At 32.5% G+C, this 22,767-nt stretch overlaps 1 protein-coding gene across 1 annotated transcript in view; it reads right to left on the reverse strand.

The window, feature by feature from the left end:
• Window positions 1–741: 741 nt before the first annotated feature.
• LOC108577233 (protein Gawky) overlaps window positions 742–22,767 on the reverse strand; it is a 27,630-nt gene continuing 5,604 nt past the window's right edge. Inside the window, exons 2-16 of the mRNA XM_017940365.1 lie at window positions 20,830–21,007; window positions 16,493–16,529; window positions 15,989–16,369; window positions 12,795–14,386; window positions 12,112–12,470; window positions 11,056–11,392; window positions 9,799–10,320; window positions 8,777–9,153; window positions 8,060–8,257; window positions 6,753–6,908; window positions 6,032–6,508; window positions 4,743–5,081; window positions 3,953–4,182; window positions 3,186–3,552; window positions 742–1,821 (exon numbers count right to left, since the gene is read on the reverse strand). Coding sequence (XP_017795854.1) covers window positions 1,480–1,821; window positions 3,186–3,552; window positions 3,953–4,182; window positions 4,743–5,081; window positions 6,032–6,508; window positions 6,753–6,908; window positions 8,060–8,257; window positions 8,777–9,153; window positions 9,799–10,320; window positions 11,056–11,392; window positions 12,112–12,470; window positions 12,795–14,386; window positions 15,989–16,369; window positions 16,493–16,529; window positions 20,830–21,007 — 5,892 coding nt within the window. The 3' untranslated portion in view covers window positions 742–1,479. The remainder of the gene's footprint in view (window positions 1,822–3,185; window positions 3,553–3,952; window positions 4,183–4,742; window positions 5,082–6,031; window positions 6,509–6,752; window positions 6,909–8,059; window positions 8,258–8,776; window positions 9,154–9,798; window positions 10,321–11,055; window positions 11,393–12,111; window positions 12,471–12,794; window positions 14,387–15,988; window positions 16,370–16,492; window positions 16,530–20,829; window positions 21,008–22,767) is intronic.

A 22,767-nucleotide genomic window follows, 5' to 3' on the forward strand; every position in this document is an offset into this window, starting at 1 on the left:
CCGAAGCATCGACGCGGATCCTCGCATAGTTTCTTTAATTGTAAGAGGTAACATTCTTCCTCTCTTTTTCTTTTATTTTTCTTTCATTCATATCTTATTCATTCTTTCCGCTTTTTATTTTTTCGTTTTTTTTTTTTTGTTTTGATTAGATTGGTACAGTCTACGTTTGATACGCATCGCAGTCTCGATTAAAGGAAACTGTTTAAAGAAAAAAAGTGGAACACTCGTGAGACCATCGATTATAATTTACTTTCTTACACGCGCATTCTTAAGAAAGTGTTGGCGGCGTCATTATCTACAAGCAGCCGATCTCTATCATTGTTTTCAAAGCTAATGGCTGCGGTGTATGCGCATACCTTTAACTTTTTCTACTGTTTGTGCTCCAATTTTCAAAATACGTAAAAGAAGTTGAAGTTCAAAGTATCTTAATGAAATCATCTGCGTATCGATGTTTTAATATAAATCATATTCGCGCGCTCGCGTTTGCATGTTACAAATCATCTTAATGAAAGAATTGAAATTGTAACAGGCATCGATAAGCTACCAAGAAAAGAATGGAGTATAATACAAAATGAAGTGATCAACATTATTGGCAAATATGAGAACGGCACATTTTACAACTAGAACATTTAAAAGGACGAATAGCATTGTTACATAAAACGCCAATAATGTGTCGATACACCATATATCGAAAAATGCAGCGGAGTATTAATTTCCAAACAGAATTTCCTCTAACGTGTGTATGTAGTACGTATACTCTGTTTACTGCGTCATTAAAAGGAGAAAACAGTTGCGCAATATTCTAATTAGAAATATTAAAACATCGAAGAATGTGTGATAGCAAAGGTCAACTTAAACACTGGAACATAGTAATAATACATATGTGTTGGATAAACAGAATATTCGATTGAAAGGTATATTAATGAAAACGCGGTCTGCATAGGAAGAATACTAATTCAGTAACTGAAACGTCATAAAACGTGCCTATCGTAATATAGTGCGCACTGTGTACACACATACGCGCAATATTTGTCGAGTGAAATTAATATTATCCTAAAATACCAAAATACCAAAAGTTGCAACACAAGCAATATTATAACGACAATACTAATTTTCATTTGAAACGTGGGCGTAGTACGTATTGATCGTATAGTACGCGTAATAATAGAGGCGTTCGCGTGTATTATTAAACGTACTCGGCACTACTCCAAACCACTGAGAAAGCACGGCGCACACCAAAAGCCTTGAAATTCATGATATACCCCCTCCCCTGTCCCCATCATACCCGAATCCCGAATTGAAAAATCTTCAGTTAAAAAAATCAAATCAGATCCCTGTTGCTGCCGAAATTACGCGGCACTGATTTAAGTAACTTCATCGCGAGTACCGGCCCATCTGACAATGCGGAATATAATTGACGTATCGTGAAGTAGAAGGCTTGGTCGTCGCACGAGTGATACCGCTCCTCCATGCGGCACTCTACATCGACTCACCTCCCAGAAGGTCTCCGGGTAAGTACGAGTTCAGAGAACTTGGCGTAGCACGTTGCTGATCGTTGCTGTCGATACCAGTGTTGCTCCAAAGGGAATTACTGCTCGGCGGAGCACCCCATAATTGGCTAGAACTGCCGCCCCAAGTGTCCGGTGACGGGCCAGTTTTGTTCGATGGTCGCAATCCCCAGCCTGCTCCCGTTGTCGCTCCAGCTTGCTGTTGACCCCCGTGACTAAGTTGTTGCAATAAACTGTGTACCTCGGCAACGTTTGGGGATTCTGCGAAAATTGTCGTGTTGCCCAGGACGCAATTGTTCAGAGCACCTTGTGCCTAAAAACATCATCAAACATTTCTCTTGTTAATTCTACTACTCATTCAATATTTTTTCTGTTTCTTCTTCTCCTCCTTTTTCTTCTTCTGCTTCTTCTTGTTCTTTGCATCACGTATGATTCAAAGAGCATTTCAACAATTTCCCTAGAACATGTACACGCGTACCACCACCCACATGTACACATATAGGCAAAGAAGAACTGAATGTATCATGCATAATTTCACAGTTATGTATGCAGAAGAGTAACGAATCTTTCTTTTTTTTTTTTTGCTCCAATTGTTTTATATAAGAATATTCATATGTGTTAAAATCTTGAGAAATGCTTGAGAATCTCAGCCAATCATGCGGTTTTCTCCACGAATAATTTTCACTTTTACACTCCATATCTAAATATCTTATGACTTTTTACCACAACTATATTATGTATATCGTGCAACTGAAAAAATTTAGGATGTAACTATCGATAAAGAGGAACATTTTGTTGACGATATGTTGTTTCTTGTGTAATGATATGCTCACAATCTTGCAAACAGGCATATTGTTATGACATTCAGAAATGGTTCAAACAATTCGAAGCACGAGAACGGAGCGAAACGAAACGCGAAAAATTTACCAATATCGTAAATGATGATTAAGTTATGAAACAACTGATTTGATTGCACCAGCATCATATATAAGACTCGCTGTAAGATTTCAGGCATGCGAGAAAACAGTTTATATTCACTTACATCAAAAGAAGGATGTATAAATTTTAAAAGTAAGTATCATAAATTAACTGATGGCTTGAGGTGCTAATGCGAGGACGAATGAAGTAAAAATTTCAAAAGTTGATTGAAAAACTTCAATGAAGTCTTTAAATTCTTATAATTTTCCAGGAAACATTTGAATACAATGTAAAAGCAAAACTTATGAAGCTTTTTGCTTCACAAAATATAAATTTGTTCCATAATGAAATGCATAAACTTTCGTTACATAGGAAAAAATCATTGAATATAATGGCGACTGCATAAAGGAATAAAATCAATAAAATAATGTTAAAACTTTTGTTACAACCATCGAAAACTGCACGAATTTTCAGAAGTACGAAATGATTAAAATACACCAGAAATTTCGTCGTATCTGGTTCAACAATCTTAAATCTTCTTTATATAAAATGAAATGAAATGAAAATTATTCATACTTTGAAATATTGATATTTAACAAGACATTTTACTAATACATTTAGCACGTGAAGATATTTTTTATAATTTCAAATTAAAAGTGCTAGAATGACAAATAGTAACAAGCTCAACGCTATAAAAGACCGTTTGAAGGTTATTACCACAGTTAATATTATGACAAATTTATGAAAAAAATACTAAACCTTAATAGCCTCATCTCTTGACGAATATTTGGTTAAAGCAATTCCATGATTAAGATATAATCGGAAGTCTTGAACAGGACCGTGCTGCATGCAGAGAGTTTTCAAAGTAGAGCCATCGATCTGAGGCGTCAGATTCTTAAGTAGTAACCAGGTAGAAACCCAGGTAGCATTTGTGCTCGTTTGAAAACCCCACGAACTGGATGATCTGCCGACAGTGCCAAAACCTGCCCAGCCATTGCTCGTATTTCCTGTGGCTTTACTGCTTAAGCCTGGTGGAGGACCACGAACTTTACTCATTGGCGCTCCCCAGAGCTCCGAAGTAACCGCAGTCGGCGGTGGTGCTGACTCACCCCAAGTGTTATTCGAGCTGAAAATTATATTTTATAAAATTAAAACATTTAATTAAACACATGTAATAAATTTCATGAAGTCGTTACTTAAAATCGAAAAGAAATCAAAATCAATTGAAGTGTGTATATACTAAAATAATGATAATAAAATAAAATTTTCATTTAAAAGTTAAATCCTATATGCAACTGCATTTCTTCGACAAACATCTCCTAACTACATATAAATTAAAAATTTTTTAACATATTCGAAACAAAAGTTGACAAATATCAATAAAATAATTTCTGAAAGAATAACTCTATATACGATAACTGCACTATTATGTATTGTAATGTAGTAAAAATAAAAAATATATCCAGCATATAAAAATAGTAAAGGGAATTTACTTGAATGGGAAAATATGAAATAAGCGATATTACCTAGTGAATGCACTTGGAGTAGTAGCAGGTGGATTGAATGTCCATGTCGAGTTACTCAAACTTGGTATTGACGTATCAGGATTGGTAGGTTGTTGTGGTGGTGGTGAAGTTTTACTACTTGAAGAGAAAATGGCATCTGGATCTTTGATCGTTGCTAAAGAAAGCGGCGAACGAACGATAGAGCCTGGAGTAATACTTGGATCGTCCTCAATGCTCTTCATCTGGGTACCCTAAAATGAAATTAAATATAGGTGGACCCGAATAAAATAACCTAGAAGAAATTTAAAAAATTTATCGAACAATTTTTACCTCGGTCATTAATACACAATACACGTAAATAAAATTAGATTCGTTCTAATCCTCGAATTCTAAAATTCGTTCTATTATAGATATTATAGAAATGTATGATTTTTTAATCTATTTTCTTTAAGGAATATAGTTTTCCCTTAAAAATGTAAACATACAACATAAATTTCTTAATGAAACGGTGTAATTATTTAATTCATTAGGAACAAAAGTAAATGAGATGAAACAAAAACTGTGCCCTCCTAATAAAGATACAGATACAAAGAAACAATTCGCGAACATCATATTAAAAATAGACTATTGATAACGGAAAATGATCTACATCAACTGATAGGACCATGCCACTATCCTGAACAAATCAAGTATGTCGTTCAACATTCAATTTAAAACAAATAATTTAAATCACTTCAGAAACAATGAGTTGAAAAAGTGTATATTCCAAGGTTTTCTTCTCATACAATGTACGATATTGGAAATGGATTACCTTCCATGGCTTGCCAGGCTCAAATTCAGGTACAAGATCAGTGAAAGCAGCAGCACCAGCAGCTGCACCAGTTGGCTGCCAATCCTTTCCATCAGTCGAATCCGTGTTACCTGGATGATCTGGCCATCCACTCTCTCCAAGCCTGGTGGACCATGTACCATCTCCTTGACCCAACAAAGGATTCATGTTAGGACTACTGTGTGATCGTGTTAAACCAGCCGGTGTAGCTGCTGGCTTACTGGTTGTTCCTGGTGCTCTGGAGAACTCATTCGAAACTAACTCTCCGTCCTTGTCCAAAGAAGGTAACTTCCACTGGTTCAATCTTGATTGTTGCTGATTCTTTAATAAAAAATTTTACTTTTTTATTATTTCACCAAAAATATAACTCATATACACATTCCTTATTTTATTTCCCTTAAGGGGAAACTACTTAAGGGGGTATTCTACGATAGACTTTTCAAAAAAATCGATTTTATTTTTTTACATTTTCTGAAAGTAGACATTTGCAGAAGTATAATTGTCGAAGGATTTTTCCGAATTCGTAAAATTGACGAAGTTCTAGATGATTAAAGAAGACGACATGTAGCCCGTAGTCATAAGTATACCATTCTCGTGTAACTGGTATGAGAAACTTTAAACGCGTTTTTCTCGAAACCATGTTTTTCTAAATGGCTGACATGATATCTCAAGTTCTAGTTGTCCGACTGACTCCAAATTTTACATGCACCTTCAGTGGATGTGCCGTTATCGTCTGAACCAGCATTATGCCAAAATATGTATATATTTTTCTGATTTTTAGAGTCTCTGAAAGACGAAAAAAAATCGACAAAATCGATACACAAAATTCAGTGCTATTTCAGTGCCACCATTTTATAAAATTTCACAATTTTTTTTCATTCTGGTTCACACCATAATCACATTCGTACTAATCAAGAATCCTTTTGGTTTTTTTATTTTGGATAAACAGAATGGGCGGAATCGTGTCAGCCAGTAGGACACTTTTTTTTAAAGGGACAGCACTGAATGATATATAATTCAGACAGTTTTGATTTTCACTTGAAAAAAATTGTGAACTTTCTTAAGACATGATAAGTATATATGCAAAATGCCGAATACTGAGAAACTTATACTTTCTTTACAAAAAAATCCCTAAGGACTAAAAAATGACACTATAGACTAGAATACCCCCCCTTTAATGAAAAGTTTCAATTTTTTCAGAGGCTATAAATGTAGCTTTCAGCTTTTTTCTCCAATTGTTAAAAAGTAAAAATGTTGTAAAAAGTACTTACAACAGGAGGCTCTTTATTCATTGTCAAATCTGTGAAGCTGTTTTGCAAAGCTGACATGGGATCATGTACAGAGCTCTTATAATATTCTGAGTTTTGAGATGGTGGAACAGGATGTTGCTGCTGCTGCTGTTGCTGTTGTTGTTGCTGTTGTTGTTGTTTCATGTAAGTAGCTTGTTGTACAGCAATTTGATTTTGAAGGTTTGCTATTTGCTGCTTTGTTTTTGTAATTTGTACACTGATCTGAAGAACAGATTGGCCATTACCCTTCATTGTACTTTGCACTGAATGCTGCTGATGAAGTTGCTGCAGAACTTTGATTTGTTGTAATAGTTGGTTCAAAAGTATTAGAGTCTGAGGTGCAAGTGGTTGATTTAAAATTTGATGGTTTAAGTAACCTTCCTGGACGGCTAACTGAATTTGTTGTACTAACATACGTAGCTGTTGAGTACTAGGCTGATTCTGAGGAGCTCTGGAAGCCTAGAATTAAAAAATTATATGCTTTACGAAATTAAAAACAAGTATGAATTTTTATATAATTATTTTAGAAAATGACTTTTTCGAAAAATTTATTTAAAATTTAGTACAAATGAAATAATAATCAGAGTAACAAAAGACACATCCTCAAGTGATTAAGAATGTAATCTTCGAGTACTCTTATACTAACTATTTTTATTATTTAACTATATAGAGAGTAATACTAATATTGTAAAATAGTACTTACCTGATTAAAAGGTGGCTGAGGTGCATTGCTACTAGGTTGTTGTTGTTGCAATGGAACAGCAGCTTGTTGTTGCTGTTGTTGTAACTTTAGCAAGCTTGTACTAGTAACTGATCCTCCCACACTGCCAGTTGCATTTCCACTTGGCACTCCAGCACCCTATTATATACAGCACCAATTGATAAAGTCATTAGTATTAGTGATAACCATTAAGTATAAGTCATTAATTATATGCAGATTAATCCATTTATCTTGCCTGCACTCGAAATTCGACATTTTATTTCATTTTATTGAAATTCGTGCTGCAAGTAATACTTCGGTTTTTTAATCATTTTACAGTAACAGCAACAATCAGCATATGTTTTATTTCATAAAAGTTTTTACTCGACTGACAGAAGCAACTCTTACATTTAAGACTTAAAATATGTAGGAATTTAAAACCCTTCACTCTCTATACAGTAAATTCTCTACAAGTGTCAGTCAGTTTGGATTCTACAGGTGTCAGTATAGATGGTCCTACGCCTAGTTCTGCTTCATTGCTGCGCCTATGTTATCTCGCTCGCTGTCAGTCAAGCGTGTAACGCTACACCACTCGGTTTCTTTTACGAGATTTCACGGCTCGACAATTCATAATAGAAAAATATAATTTCTTTAATTTTACTTTTTTTCATCTGAAATTGTTTTTAACATGTTGGTGAGATTTTTCTGATGAAAATGATATATCAAACACGATATAATTTGAACAACATTTACTTATTAACACGTTCACTGTCTGACGTGTTAATAAGTAAATGTTGTTCAAATTATGTCGTGTTTGATGTCATTTTCATCAGAAAAATCTCATCAATATGTTAAGAAAAATTTCGGGATAAAAAAACGTAAAATTAAAAAAGTTGATATTTAAATCGCTTGGTTGCCTCGACTCACATTTCATCCTTATCTTTTATTCGCTGTCCTTGTCTACATTCGGCAAACTACTAAGGCGGGCGCGAGGCTCGAAAACGTAGTCCCTAACTCTACAAGTGTCAGGTTTAGGTTCCTTGAGGACTGACACTTGTGGAGAATTTACTGTACTTCCAAGAGAAAGTGATTATTATTTCTTGTTCTTATAAAGTGATTAAAAGTCTAACAGTCATGCTTACATCCACTTTTATCGACAAAAAATAACTATTCAAACATTATCTTTGTTATCATTTTTAACTTTCAAACTTTTAACATGAACAAAATAAATAAATCATCTTATATGTTACGCTTGATTATAATACAAATTTCTATACATTGATAACTATTCAATGACTAATAATTCTTACTGGAGGAAAAGACATTTGCTGTGCGACATGATTAAATCTAGGATATGTTGGCGCAGTTGTAGTTTGATTTGTCGGATCATAAGTGGAGTGTGCGTCATGTCTTCTCCATTGGTCCAAAGGCCGCACCTGGTTTAAAAGTTCCAAAGCTTCCTCCCTATTCATTTCACGATTCCTCAATGCCAACTCAACATCCTCCTTCTGTGAATAAAAATGCACAATAATTGAATTTATTAATTTAAAAACATACAAATTTAGTAAATCCTGAAATAAAACGATGTATTTAAAAATAGAGTATTATTATAACTTAGAATAACATGAATATTTTAATCAATATTATGCATAGACGACTACAGCTGGGATGGAATAAAGAAATTATTAGAAAAAAAAACCAATATCGAAAAATTCGATTCACTCCTGATCGGTTTCGACTGTCTCACTCTCTTTTCTTACTTTTACTATAATTTCTCTATAATTACTTTAACACAATTTATATCTAACTCACTAACTGTATCTAACAGTAGAAACTAAAGTAGAAATACTTTGAAAGTTTATGTTTTGTACATAAAGAGTGTGTAATTTGGCAATCTTAAATAAAAAAAATTATATGACAGGGAAAAAATAAAAGATAAGCTATACATGTGATTGCAATATACAATGAAATTATTAAATTAAATTCTATTTATTTTACAGAACTAATGCAAACAACTTCTTACTTACTTTAAATCCCAAGTCACAAAGGTATCGGAATTCTCTGCTATTCCAGATAACTTCCTTTGTAAGAGTGGGTTTTGTGGGATGACCCCAACTAGGAGTAGGATCCATATCAGTATCACCCCAGCTTCCAACAGGTCCCATCAGTTTAAGTTTGTGCGTAGCAGTTCCAGACCAAGTACCAGGATGTAAATGAGCTTCATTCCAAGCACTCTGTAGTTTTGGATCATCCCATGGACCTGTATCATGTAGTCCTTCCACCCAACTGCCATTTCGTCCTCCAGGAGCACCAGGGTGTCCCCACATTGGTCCACTTACATCTGGTTTCATTCCAGGTTGACCTGGCATTCTGTTCTGTGGCATGCCCGGCGGACATTGCATTCCTATAGAAATAATTTTTAAACTAATCAGATATATATTCAATTTTCGTAAATTGATTTAGTAGAACTTTTATTGAAATATATTTCTAACATCTAAGATTTTACAAATATAATGTACCATATACAGGATGTTCGGCAACTGTTGGTAGAAAATTTAAGGAGTGGTTCTACAAGTTAGAATAAGACGAAAATCAAGAATAAAAAAATTGCGTTTGAGCTAAATTCCATTTTGCTCGGTCAGAAGAATATCGTTAACTGTTAATAACTAATAAACGAAATCTCAAACGCAATCTTTTTTATTCTTGATTTTCATCTTATTCTAACTTGTAGAATCACCCTTTAATTTTTCTACCAATAGTTGTCGAACACTTTATATAATCAATGACATCGTGAATTTTTCAATAAAAATACTTTGCAAATATTATCTACATAATTAGATGCTTTCCAAACTTCAGCAAAAAAAGCAATTTCGCTAGTTTGAGTATTAGATATTTTGCTGGAAAAGCATTAGAGTACTTTCATGGCTTACAGTTTTCGGAATATTTAAAAAATGTATTATAATAAAGGAAAATAAATAATAAAATGTTTTTATTACAATAAAAATAAAAACTATGAATAATATAAAGTAAAAAATAATACTGAACAAACCTCCCCTTCCTATATTTTGTGTTGGAAGATCTTTCCAATGAGAAACTTTACTGCTAGGTATGGTTCTCTGATTGCTTGCAGGATTACCCCATAAACTTGTACCGTCATCATAATTTGGAACACTTCTTCTTTGTGTCGGTGGAGAAGGTTCTTCCCAACCGGATGGTTTCCCTGGCATAATATCTTTTGGCGGTGGCGCGGCCCACTGATTTATATTGGAAGGATTCAGTATTTTAGTTGGAGGTCCAGAAGGATGTTGATGTCCCATTTGATGATGTGGAGGTCCTGGTGGTTGTCCCCACATTGCATCAGCATTGGCACCATTTAATCTTCCAGAAATTCCGCGATCTCCACGCATATCTGTCATTCTAGGATCTCGAGCCATTGGATCCATTACACGCATATGTTCTCGTGGATCCAAGGACATTCTATGATCACGGGGATCTCGCATCTCTCTGGGATCAACAGAACGAAGATCGCGCGGATCTCGATGGTCGATTCTCGGATCACTCCAGTTAGACCCTATAAAAAAGTTTAATTTTGATTAGAGATCTTTTGACATTAACAGTGTACAATTTTTGCATCAATAAACATTTAACGTTACGTCATATTTTATAGCATCGTTCTTCAATTAAGTGAACTTAACAAATTCACAAATACTTGAACTAAAAAGGCATTTCAATATTAAATACCAACAATACTTGTAATAAATTACACAGAGTGAATCATGAAAATCAAAACATCAAAATAAATAAGTAAATATCTCTATTTGATTTGAAGATGGAAAAAAAATTTAAAGAAAAAGATTGCACTATTAAAGGAGACAAATATGATTATGTGCACTGATACAATGATATACTGATACAAAAAAGTGAAATTGCACATTCTTTCTAATAAAACCTCATATTTTTGAATACACTATTTAATGCAGCCCTCCACTCTTTACAGAATTATCTAAATTCTAAGTTTTCTTAGAAACGACATGTAAACACAGTTAGACCTGCTGCTAACCATTACAAAATTTCAATCAGTACTCATTAAATTTTCTTATTAACTTCCTGAATATTAAATCAAATATTTAATAATAAAGTTTCATAAAATTCTCCTTTACTTTTTTTTAACTTTATATTATAAATTCTTGATCAAATGATCATTTCTTCTGTTTTCCTTTTTCAATTATAGGAGACACTTAAAAAATATTTACCTCAAAACAGTAAGCAGGAAGAAAATAAAAAATTTTAATGTGATCATCATTACCTCCCCACATACCGGTTTGATTACCGGTACCAGTTGTCCATTGTCCAGTTGCGGAGTTTGGCTGAGAAGATGTAGGAGCTCCTGTCCACATATTGGATGAATCAGCAGCTTCATCATCTTCACCCCAAGTTCCACCAATGTTTGTTGCTGGTGTGTGACCCCAAGGCGTTTTTGCTTGTTGCTGAGGTGGTGGTTGACCACCATTTCTAAGATTGGCTTCCCATAAATCTGTACCATTGTTTACCGGTGTTTTCCACATTGGAACTCCATCTTTGGACATACTAGGCGGCTCTGGAGAATTTGGGACATCCCAGTTTGTGTCCTGATTCACATTCTGCTAAAGCAAAAAAGGACAATGACATTTTAGTATGGAATAGATATAAATGGTGAAGTATACAAGACTACTTGAGAACAGAAAAAATGAAAAAATTATGTATAAAAAATATTGATTCAAAGAAAATATAAATGATTAAATATAGTAATATAATTAAAAATAAATTATTTAAATACAAATATATTTATATAAAAATAAATTAAAAATAGAAACAAAATATAGAAAAGTGTAACTTTAATTTTTTTTTATTGCTGTCCATGATAAAACAAATTGTATAATTTTTTCAGAATTTTTTGTAATTAAATACATTAACCTATGTTTAAATATGAAATACTGCTAATTATCAACAAATATCGGAATAAAATAAATTTCAGAAACTTTCTGTCGTCAGTTTATATCCTTTTATACTTCTTAATTAGACTCCCCTCTTCTAGTCTTCTTTTAGTAATATATGTAATAATCATTTAATTAAAAACAGTTGGAACATCATCATACTTTGATACCATTTCCATTAAAAACGAACTTTTAATATAATCTTACAGTGATGAAGTACAGAAATACAAAAATTTTATTTTGGTAACTCAAACAGTAGTGAACTAACATCAAAGACTAAAATGTGACGAAAGAAAAATATTTTATCAGAGTAATTAAGCAATAAGAAATTGTTTAAAAAGGAAAAGGACATGTAAAACATTATTTTGCGAAACAATAATTTTACTTACGCAACCCCAACCATCTTGACTAAAAAGTGCTTCTCTCACTGTATTCAACTGCTCTAATTGTTGTTTAGTTGAAGGATTATTGCTTGCAGGTGTATTACTACTATTAACGGATCCCTGAGCCTGATTATTATTGCTACTGGAATTAGACTGTTGCTGTTGCTGTTGTTGCTGTTGTTGGGCTGAATTATTATTGTTTTGAACAGAAGAGCTCTGGTTGAGCCCGCCAGAACTATTAGACTTTCCCTGTGTCCACTGATTGTTGTTTTGGCCACCTTGATTTGTACTGCTTGATTGGGAAGTTGGTGGACCTGATTGTTGATTCGATTGCTGATTTGGATTGTTCATCTTATTCACGTTACCTGAAAAGTAGTTGCCCACCCAGGCATGTATAAATGAATCATGTTTAATCGTTTAATTATTCCTTGTAATGTATCTACAAATGTTTGTGAAATTTTATACTTTATTATGAACTTAATTTCATAAATTTAACAATTAAGTGTAACGTAAAAAAGAAAAGAGAATATTTACTACGCTTCCAATAAGTGAATCTGTGCATCTAAATATTGCACTGTATACTGTGAATTATTAAATGAAAATTCTATAAAAGAATGCTTTTACAATTATATCAACCGTGTTTAGGTTTCACTTTAATATTACTTAACAAGAAAAATCTGGACACTCACCCGGAACATTTTGTCCACCAGGAGGTCCTTGATTCTGATTTGAATTTGGATTACCAGCGACGGATCTGTTTACACTGTTTCCAGTCCAATTTCCAGGTGCTCCACTGTTTCCTGAAGGATTCCCTGAAGACCCACCCCATCCGGATTGATTGCTGTTGTTATTATTTGTAGTACTAGTCTGTGTAGAGCCCCAATTTGTAGATCCACCGCTGTTCAATGAATTTTCACCTCCGCCAGCCAATCTAAGAATGCCAGGAATTCCCCACCTTTTCTTATATGCCAAATTGAACTCGTCTAGATCACAAAGAGGTCCGAAGAGAAGCGTCAACACGCGTTTAAGGTAATTCCTTTGAACTTGTAAAGTCTCTTTGGAAACTCCAATGGACGCTGCTATGAGATTCCTTGCGCAGTCAATGAGATGAGTTCGACTTGAATCATTGGTGTTATTAATTTCTCTTTTCTCCGTGAGAATAGAAATTGGATCATTTTGAGAGAAAGTTTTTTTCGATGGAGCTGAAGCGATGGAACTTCCAACGAAACTTTGTTTATCATTTTCACTCTTTTTAGATTGATTGCAATTATATAAGTCTACAAGAACGGCATCCGTCTTCATTACATTAATACCCTCACTGACAATGAACTGGGCAGTTTGAAACGTCGAACTGGTTAAAGTGAATTGCTTAGAACTTATCAGACTTTCTGTGAAAACGTTCTCAACATTAAATCCGATAGGTTGGTGTACTTTGTATGACGCCTCTTTAAATCGATATAAATCACAGAAATTTTCTGGAGAAATATTTTCATTCTTTATAGCAGTAAAAGCTTGACGCTTTAGCTTCATTCGTTTAAGTAAATTAGAGCACGATGAATTAATAGAAACATCTCCTTCTATTGACTCGTGCAAATTTTGGCAATAATAGTTCCTCTCAAAACCGCATATACGAAGTACTCTTGCTTGAGTATAATGATCTTCGTTGAAATAGACAGTAGTTTGAGATTTGATCCTTTCCAGTTCGTTATAGTTAAGATTTTCATCACTAATGTTTCGGCCTACGATACGAATTTGTTCGTTAAAACAACCGAAACATTTCAAAGAATTCTCTTTGTCTTCTCCTTCTGGAAGAGAATCATTGTGATATTCCATTAAACAGTTCGGCAAACTGTCATAAAATTTGTGAGGAGTGTGCATTTGGTCGGGCCATAATATCTCGAAGTAGTTCGGCCGAGATCCAGGTACACCGATTATTCGGGATGCAGATTGGCGTGTAAGCGTCATCGTAGGCTTGCAGGTAGTCATAGTAGGAATGTAGAGAGCGAACTCGTCTTGGTTCTCCCCCTTAACCCTAAATCTATCCCCTATAGTAGACTTAGAAAGAGACTTAACAAACTCAGGGCCAAGACGCGTATACGACCCTGAGTACCTATAGCTCGCGAAATAAGTGCCCGAGGGCTCATTAGACTTAACATTATCCTGAAATGAAAGAGCACCAACAGTAATTGTTGCCACGTCACTAATACCATTAATTACCCAGGACAACATCTCCACCGTCTTTTCCTTTAAGTTCAAAATTAATATTTTTGAGGTTCTTAGTAATAACCAAGCGTTTGGATGTTCTCTCTTCAGAAGTTCTGAATACATTCTTCTAAAGATTTTTAACAGGAACACATAGTTCATATTTTGCGTAAGACTTCTCATAGAGATAAAAATTCCACTGTTCAACTTTCTTAAAACGGTCAAGTGTAACAAGATCTTCAAATTTTGCTTTTCCGAAGTTGAAATCTTACAATCTACTTCCCTAAACATTTTAAAGAGGACATTCAAATTTTCCCTCTTTGAAGCCATGTTTTTACAATTTATCGTTGTTGTTGTCAATGATGATAGTAGTGGTCGTGGTGATGACACTGATGATAATGACGATACTATTAACGAATTCTTCGGAAAAGTTAAAATTCTTTTATTAGAGATGAAAATTTTATGATTTATCCACCCGAAATCGGCCAAGAGACTTGCATTTTTTGAATTTCTCTTGTTTAGTATCATAAAATCTTCTACCTTAAAGGTGAATATCGTCTCATTTGCTTCCGCAAAAATACTTAAGGACTGGACATTGAGATGTGTCCCTTTGTAACTAGTCTCGTGGCTCGGTATTCCCTTCCACGTAATACTAAAATCGCAAATCACCTTACAGCTAAGTTTAACCACATAAAGCTTACGATCTAACGAGAGTGGAACACATGCGCGTTGCGTCAGCTCGCTCGCGACCAGGTCGAGCCACGGAGGAGAGGATTGTGCGCGTTTCAGCGCGTTACTCAATGGGAGAGGTCGCGGAGGCTGGTCGGTTAGCTCGTTTCCGGGAACGATAAGCGTAATGGAAGAACTGGTGGCCACATTTTCTCCTTTCTTAATCGAACTCGATTCTTCATCCGACGACCTATCGCTTATTTTTATCTTATTCAGCGTTACGAAATTTAAAGGCGGCTTTGATATTGTTGCATAATCTTCATCGATTTTTGTTAGATTAATATTATCATTTATAAACAATATATCGTCCGGTATAACATTTTTCAATATTTCCTCTCGCTTATCATCAATTTCCATAAGAGAAGAATCTGTTGTGGACGAAGATCTGATGTTGATTTTTGAAAACGATTCGTTCATCCACATCTTAAATGAATCAGAATTGATTTGAACAGATTTTTCCAACGCCTTCACACTATCTTTAATAGGTTCTAATTGCTTCCTAATGATTCCCAAATGAAACAACAAATAACGAGATTCGTTCTTTAAAGATAGATATGTCAAGAAAAATTTTATAATTGTCGGAATACTTCTAGTTAAAGAAATGTCTCCAAATGACGATTCATGCTTCAAGCAACGTATGCTTTCCAAAAAAATTCGAATCAATGTTAAATGCGTCGAGGAAAATTTATTTAATGATTCTCTGGGATCAAAGCAATATCCATTTTCAGATGCGAAGTAACTTGATAAAATTTTCTTTAAAATGTTTGGCATTTCAAAATGAAATTCAATCGAGGAGTGTTTGGTTCGAATAATTTGATCGTTCGATAAGATCATCTCCGTAATTCTAAAGTATGCATCGTTCTGTAATTTAAAAAGAAATTGTCTTTCTAACGATAAACCGTCGAAAAAAGAGTTCGTCAAGAATCTGAGTGGATCGAAACGGGTTCTTAGTCTCATTGCAATCGCACCACCGTCCATTTCAACGCGGAGGAAATAATGGTTACTGGTTGAGCTGAGCAATATCACAGACTTGTAGTTATCGTTATTATTACTTAGGAGGCTAGAATTAGACTTAATGTTATTGTATTTGCCCAGATGAAGGCAGGATCCTAGTAAGGAGTAATTGTCAAGAGAGTCGAGAGAAAAGTGGCCTGATGAGGGGCGATCAGACTTGGGTATCCTAACTAGGCTAGGTACCCCTTCATCGATTGCACACTTATCTCCGGTTAATCGTAGATTTACGCTTATACTTAGTACCCTAATGTTTAGTACGCTAAAGCTAGTCTTATTATCACTTAATGTCTTAGACATAGACTTAGAATTATTGGCGGAGCTGTCCGGTTTGTGGTTGCCGGACGAGCCCGGTTGTTTTCTTTTTGTTGTTGTATTAACTGTTTGTTTTCGGTTGTCTTGATGATTATGTTCCGCTCGATTTGAGCGATTATTTAGTTTTGACTGGCAGATCGAGCTTCGACTGGTCAAGACAAACTTGCCTGAAAAATGAAAAACAATATTATCAGCACTCCACCGGTGAAAAGCTTTCTCAATGTTAACCCTTTGCACTCGGACTTTTTCTGGGGTTAAATTTTCCCTGCAACTCGGACTCTTGTCGCCTTATTAACGCACATGTAATAAATGATTTATTTCAATGCAAAAATTAGAAGTAAGATTCAAAAGACAATATTTTTTTATGTTCTTTATTTCTGGTGTACTTGAGAGACACACTTCGAGTACAACGTCAAACATTGTCTGTACCTGAGGGGAGTACTTCGAGTGCAAAGTGTTAATAAAATATAATAACATCATCACAGTGTCTTTTATCACATTAAATATGTATTATAATTAACATATTGCGGTCATGTAGTTTTTTCAAAAACCAATAAACGAAGAGTATTGAATAATATCCAAAATAAAAGAACACTAAATCTTTTGTTTTCTTAAGGCAGATACGTGTTCATTTGATATCAAAACTGTCGCAAATTTCTCTCTCGAGTGAATTTATCAGTGTACACGGTACTGAGAGTGCTGGCAGAGAACTAGACACATAATTTCAAAGTACTTCGAAGAGCAACTATCGTAAAAGACTCTCAGAAGGAGAGCCTTTTGTTTTGTGCAAGATACTAAAAAGTATTTTATAAATGTTTACATTCATTATTGTTCAAATCCATGTAATTTTAAATTCTGAAAGAACTATTCAATATTTTTAATAGTAACGTCCACCGTATTATAGAGACTGATATATTACATACACTATCACTCAAAACTACTTCATAAGTTATTACATATACGTTTGATAAAAATGAAAATAGAATAAATCACAGCATAATTGATTGCTTCCTATTTTTATCAAATTGCTACACTCTTTTTTTATTACTATGTATAAAAGTTCGTTATTGTAATTTGAAAATGAGACAATTATTGTTGTTCTATACATGTCAGTGGTTCAAAGAAAATGACATTTACAAGATCAATATTTCTCTCGCAAGTGCAATGCACCATTTTTCTAAATGGAAACGAATGTATTCTTTTTTGGATAGTCACTCTGCATAAAAAAATATTAGAGTAAAGTGGTTGAAAAATGATTAATCTTTTTTTTTAAGATTTTTTAAGATTAATCAAATAAATGTCTTCATTAAAGAAGCTCAAACGCTCCATCATTTATAACATTGCCATGGATATACATTTATTCAAAATATCTCAAGGACTAATCATTTGTTGACCACATTACCCTAATACTATTTTACATACAAAGTAGTTCTATTTAAAAAAATAGTGCAACTGTATAATGTACATACATTGTAGCACTTGCGAAAAAAATATGGTCCTGAAAATATCTTTTAATAGTATCTTTAGTAATCTTTTCTAGAACCATTCACTTCTTTCCTCTAACATTTCTTCCTAATTACAATCACAGTAGAGATATAACTTGTTCCAGCTGTGTGGACCACCGTTTATATCATTTTTGTAGTAGACACATTTTGTAATTCCACAGTCCTTTTTTCCTTCTGTTTATAACCAACTGTTACAGTACTTTTTCCAGTGATAAAATACACAAATGTTTATAAAACTATTTTAATATATTTCCTCCTATAATAGAGAAAATCTCTCGTGGCGCATTTATATCTTCTGTTTCTTATTTGCACTTGCTACAAAGTTCATATTAATCATTTTAAATTATTACACGTTCAGTATGTATTCAGATACCTTTGAAGTGATTCAAAGATTGAGAATTTCAATTAATGAAAATACTGTCATGTATATTATTGCAACTGCAGATGCACTAAATATTACAGATCCAATTCATTCAAAGCAAGCTGTTACTGGCTCCAATGTAATTTTTCACATTATTTTCATTCTACGATTTTTATCATTCGTCCCTTTCAAACTTCTCAAAAATATATTTTGGTATAAAATAATCATAAATTTTGTCCCTCCAAATGTCTGCATAAATTGCTAATACCTTAACCACCATTCGATATGAACTACGTATTTTCATAAAAATGATTCCTCTAAAATTAAAATATAGGAGTCCATTTTGTTCAATATTTCGGCAATTGTTAAGTTTAGAAAAATAGCTTAAACGTGTAAATTTTATTTTTAATTTTTCTCATAAAATGTCAATTTTTAACCAAAATTCCAAGATAAATATACTGGAATTTTGATTTTCCACGATATAATCAGAAATTATTGTATTCATAATTTATTCTAGTGATAGAATAGATAGATAGATAATGGAAGTAATAAATCTTAGTGATATTCTAACAATTATATCATGTAATATTAGTTAATCCTAAAATGTATACAATTAATATAGTCACTGTAACAATGACAAACCATACAAATATTATTTTAAGGATTACAACATACTTAAGATTCATCAAAACAGGTAAATGTTACTGTGCTTTTTGAAGAAAATAGTTTATCAAAATGTGAATTCTGGAAACTTGTAAGTTCGTAATCAAGATAACGATCTCAAATATAAATCACAAATTGTACAAGAATATTTGTTATACAATTGTCTGAAAGTTCTACATCTGCTGTCTTAGTCATATCACCAGTCATGAAATGCACAGGGAATCTATGGAATAAAGCTGAAAATTCACAAGTCTTCGATTTACAATAAAAAGAACTTATAGCAAGATTAACAGAAGAATGGTATTTTAATAGTGAACAATATTTTTTTTTAATTATTTTAAATATGCAGACACACTTGAAACCATATCCCACAAAGTACTGATATTCTATTTAGATTCTAAAGGATGTAAAAAATGTTCATTTTTGCTAAGCATTAAAATATTTTTGTAATATGATAATTTTATAAGATTTGTTAATTTATATTACAATTTTGTGTATGAAGATTTATTAAGCTAACGATGACATGTCATAATTAACTGAGACTTATCATTATAAAATAAAATCTACTTAGCATTCTAATACTTTTAAGAATAACTGTATCGAAATGGAAATAGATTCCTGTGATACTTCTCATTACAGGAGGTACTGAATGAAATTTCATTTCTTTATTATTGATCAGAACATGCTGTCTACCTCACCTGTTATTAATTAAATAAAAACGCATACATTCTAATGCCAAAAGAAAAAGAAATAATATATTAGAGTTTGACAGTGAGTAGGTTATGACCAATTGCATTAAATACTTTGGAGAAATTGAATGAAGAAACGAATGTGAACTGCCGATTTTCCATTGCATGTAATTTTGTATCAGATAGACTTAGCAAAACAGTAATAATACTGGAGCTATGTCTAAACCCTAACTAAAGATCTAATATAAGATCTATCTTAATACACATTTTTGTACTTGTGTACAACAGAAATATAGATTTACTTACATTTTGATCCATTCTATTCCATTAATTAAATTATTACATAAATTAAAATTATTAGAAACATCTATGTATGTATATATGTATGTATATGTATGCATGAATTATTAAAAATATTCACACATAATTAATAAGTTGTTGTACCAATATTTATTAAATAATGTATTAACCTTCAGACGGCGGATTCCGGGTCACCGTTAACCCGACATTTACATGTCCCTTGTTTTAACCAACATTCAAAACAGAGTTACGACTGCCCTCTTCTCGATGTTTATCTAAGTGATAAGTGGTCTAAGCATCGGAATGAAGCATTTTATTTGCAATTACTTAATAAGAAAGATTATTATATCTAATTTATAGCCTACAAGCTATTGAAAAGACCGAAAGAAATGAAAAGAGTTCCAGATGTTACATTTGTATTGGCAATGATAATAAATACAGTATAAAATGTGACAATTGCTTTGGTTGTACACGTATGCAATAATCACGTAGTAATTCGGAAAGAAACATTATGCATTCATTATATAGAAGACGAATAAAAATTGTTAATTTATATTATGAATGTTTATTATTTTAATCATAATATATTTGTATAATTTTAAACAACATAATGCCTAGTAAAATAAAATATGTGGTTTCGCTTGCGTACGAAAGATTTTAGTAGTGGGTCATATTTGACCCGGCACCCGCCGTACGTGCGACTATCATGCTATCTGCTGTCCGAGGGTTAAAGACCATTTTTCTTTTCACATCTTTGATATAAATGGTGTTAAACAGTTTAGATAGAATACATATTTAATTTGTTCTAGCATATATTATACACGGCGAATCTCTAATTTTTCAAGTCATTCCTTCAAATTAATAGAACACAATTTATACAAAGTTAAAATTTTTACAAATAAGTTGTTATATAGCATAAAATAAATACACTATAAGCATTTATAATTACCAGTTTGGCTCGACAGGACGGTTAAAAAGTCATTGGCGGCGGTATTTTCGAGATGGCTAATAGGTTTGGCCATCATGTTGTTGTTTATGAACTCGATATCACAGTACCTATCATTCTCTGATTCTCTTCCCTCCCCAACCCCTATCGGACTGTTTTTCCCTAATACTACTGCATCCCCCTGAAACAAAAAATTACACCATCATATGAATTGCTTAAAGACATACTACAATTTTTGTATTAAACATTCTTTTGAAGAGCTTATTTTTTGCAAATATTAAAATTTTTAAAAACCACACGCGTAAAGTAAGAACAATTATTTAAAGAAACACAAGTAAAGCTTTATATTAACAACTTTTGTTAACATTTTAAACATAAAAATAAAAGTAGTCAGATATAATACTATGTTAGGTGCACGAATGTGACAATTCATTACATTCTCAAAATAAAAGTCCTGATCCTGAACAGCGTTTATAATATACAAATTATCATAACTTTTGAAGAAATTTAGTGATTTGAAGATTGTAATTATTCATTACAAAATAAATAAGAAAACAGTCGTACTTTTCCTATAATTTTTTAGTTTCATGTGGCATATTTCAAAATACTTTTGTAAACAAAATATAATACTGCAATGTCGACACTACACCTATTTTCTTTTTTTATCCATAGATGACATTGCTTTTTATATAAAAAAATAAAATAAAAAATAAAATACATCAAACGTAAAATTGATATACAAAATGTTAAAATGCAATAACGATATATTATTTATTTGAAATATGTATCACAGATTCCCCCTTTTATTTACTGATATTTAACTTATTTTCCATTTCTTTCTGTAAAATGTAGAAATTATCTTCATCTTTAACTAAAGTAATGTATAAAATCTTTCCAAACAGTTAATTTTCTAATTGTAATTTCAAAAAAGAAAGCTGCAATGTAAATATATAATAATTTACGCATTTGTTTTATCTGTAGTAATTACATATATATTTACAAACTTGAATGTATCACAACGATATGGGCATTTTCGGAAAATATATTTCTCGTACGATAGTATAAAAGTGCAATGCAAATTATGACAAACTCAAGTAAGTATAATCAAGTAATATAATTATATTCTAATAATTTATTTTCATTTCATTTGCAGTACTTATAGCTAAATAAATGGCAAAACAACGGTTTAATTAAACGATTAATAAAATAGTGTGGATTCGGATTTCATTTTATATTGTAAAGTATCAATTCCTATGTATTTTTATATTATTTAACCCATTCTATAAATATTTAATGGCATTTGAATCTGCTGACTAAAAATGGCTACATTGAAACATCCATATTTTCAAAAAACCTGGACAAAGTTATATAGAATGAGTCACATAAATTTTTACCTTCTAAATGAAACGAGATATCAAAACCTTTGTTGGAACTTGTATAATTACAAGCAACATGTCACTTGCTGCATTCAAAACTTCTTTAGGTAAAATAACTTTGTTACATATTAAGGTCACCTTTAACTTTTTTTAAATGGCACACTACATACTTGCTCTCATTGTTATGTACAAACCTATGTCTTCAATGAAATATACTTTATACGTTCACTATTGTGGACAGCAAACAAACAATAAACACTCTAACAAGTATCTACCTTTAAAGCAAAAAGTTATGCAGCTCTATTATATTGTAATATAACATAATTTCAAGAAAGAATATACACATTTTCACATCTCTTTTCACAACATATACATACAAATATATAATTCTTGAAATAATTTTGAATTATGCCAATATAATATATAAGAATAAATATGTGATTTGTATAAAATTGATAACTTTGTAAAAAAGATATTCATAAAAATGGTCTGATTTTCAACAATTATGTGCACTAAAAAATTATAAAACAGTTTTTGTAAAATGGAAGAGCAGTATACACAACAT

The sequence above is a fragment of the Habropoda laboriosa genome, unplaced genomic scaffold (genome assembly GCF_001263275.1).
Source record: "Habropoda laboriosa isolate 0110345459 unplaced genomic scaffold, ASM126327v1 scaffold700, whole genome shotgun sequence".
In the NCBI taxonomy this organism is placed as follows: Eukaryota; Metazoa; Arthropoda; class Insecta; order Hymenoptera; family Apidae; genus Habropoda; species Habropoda laboriosa.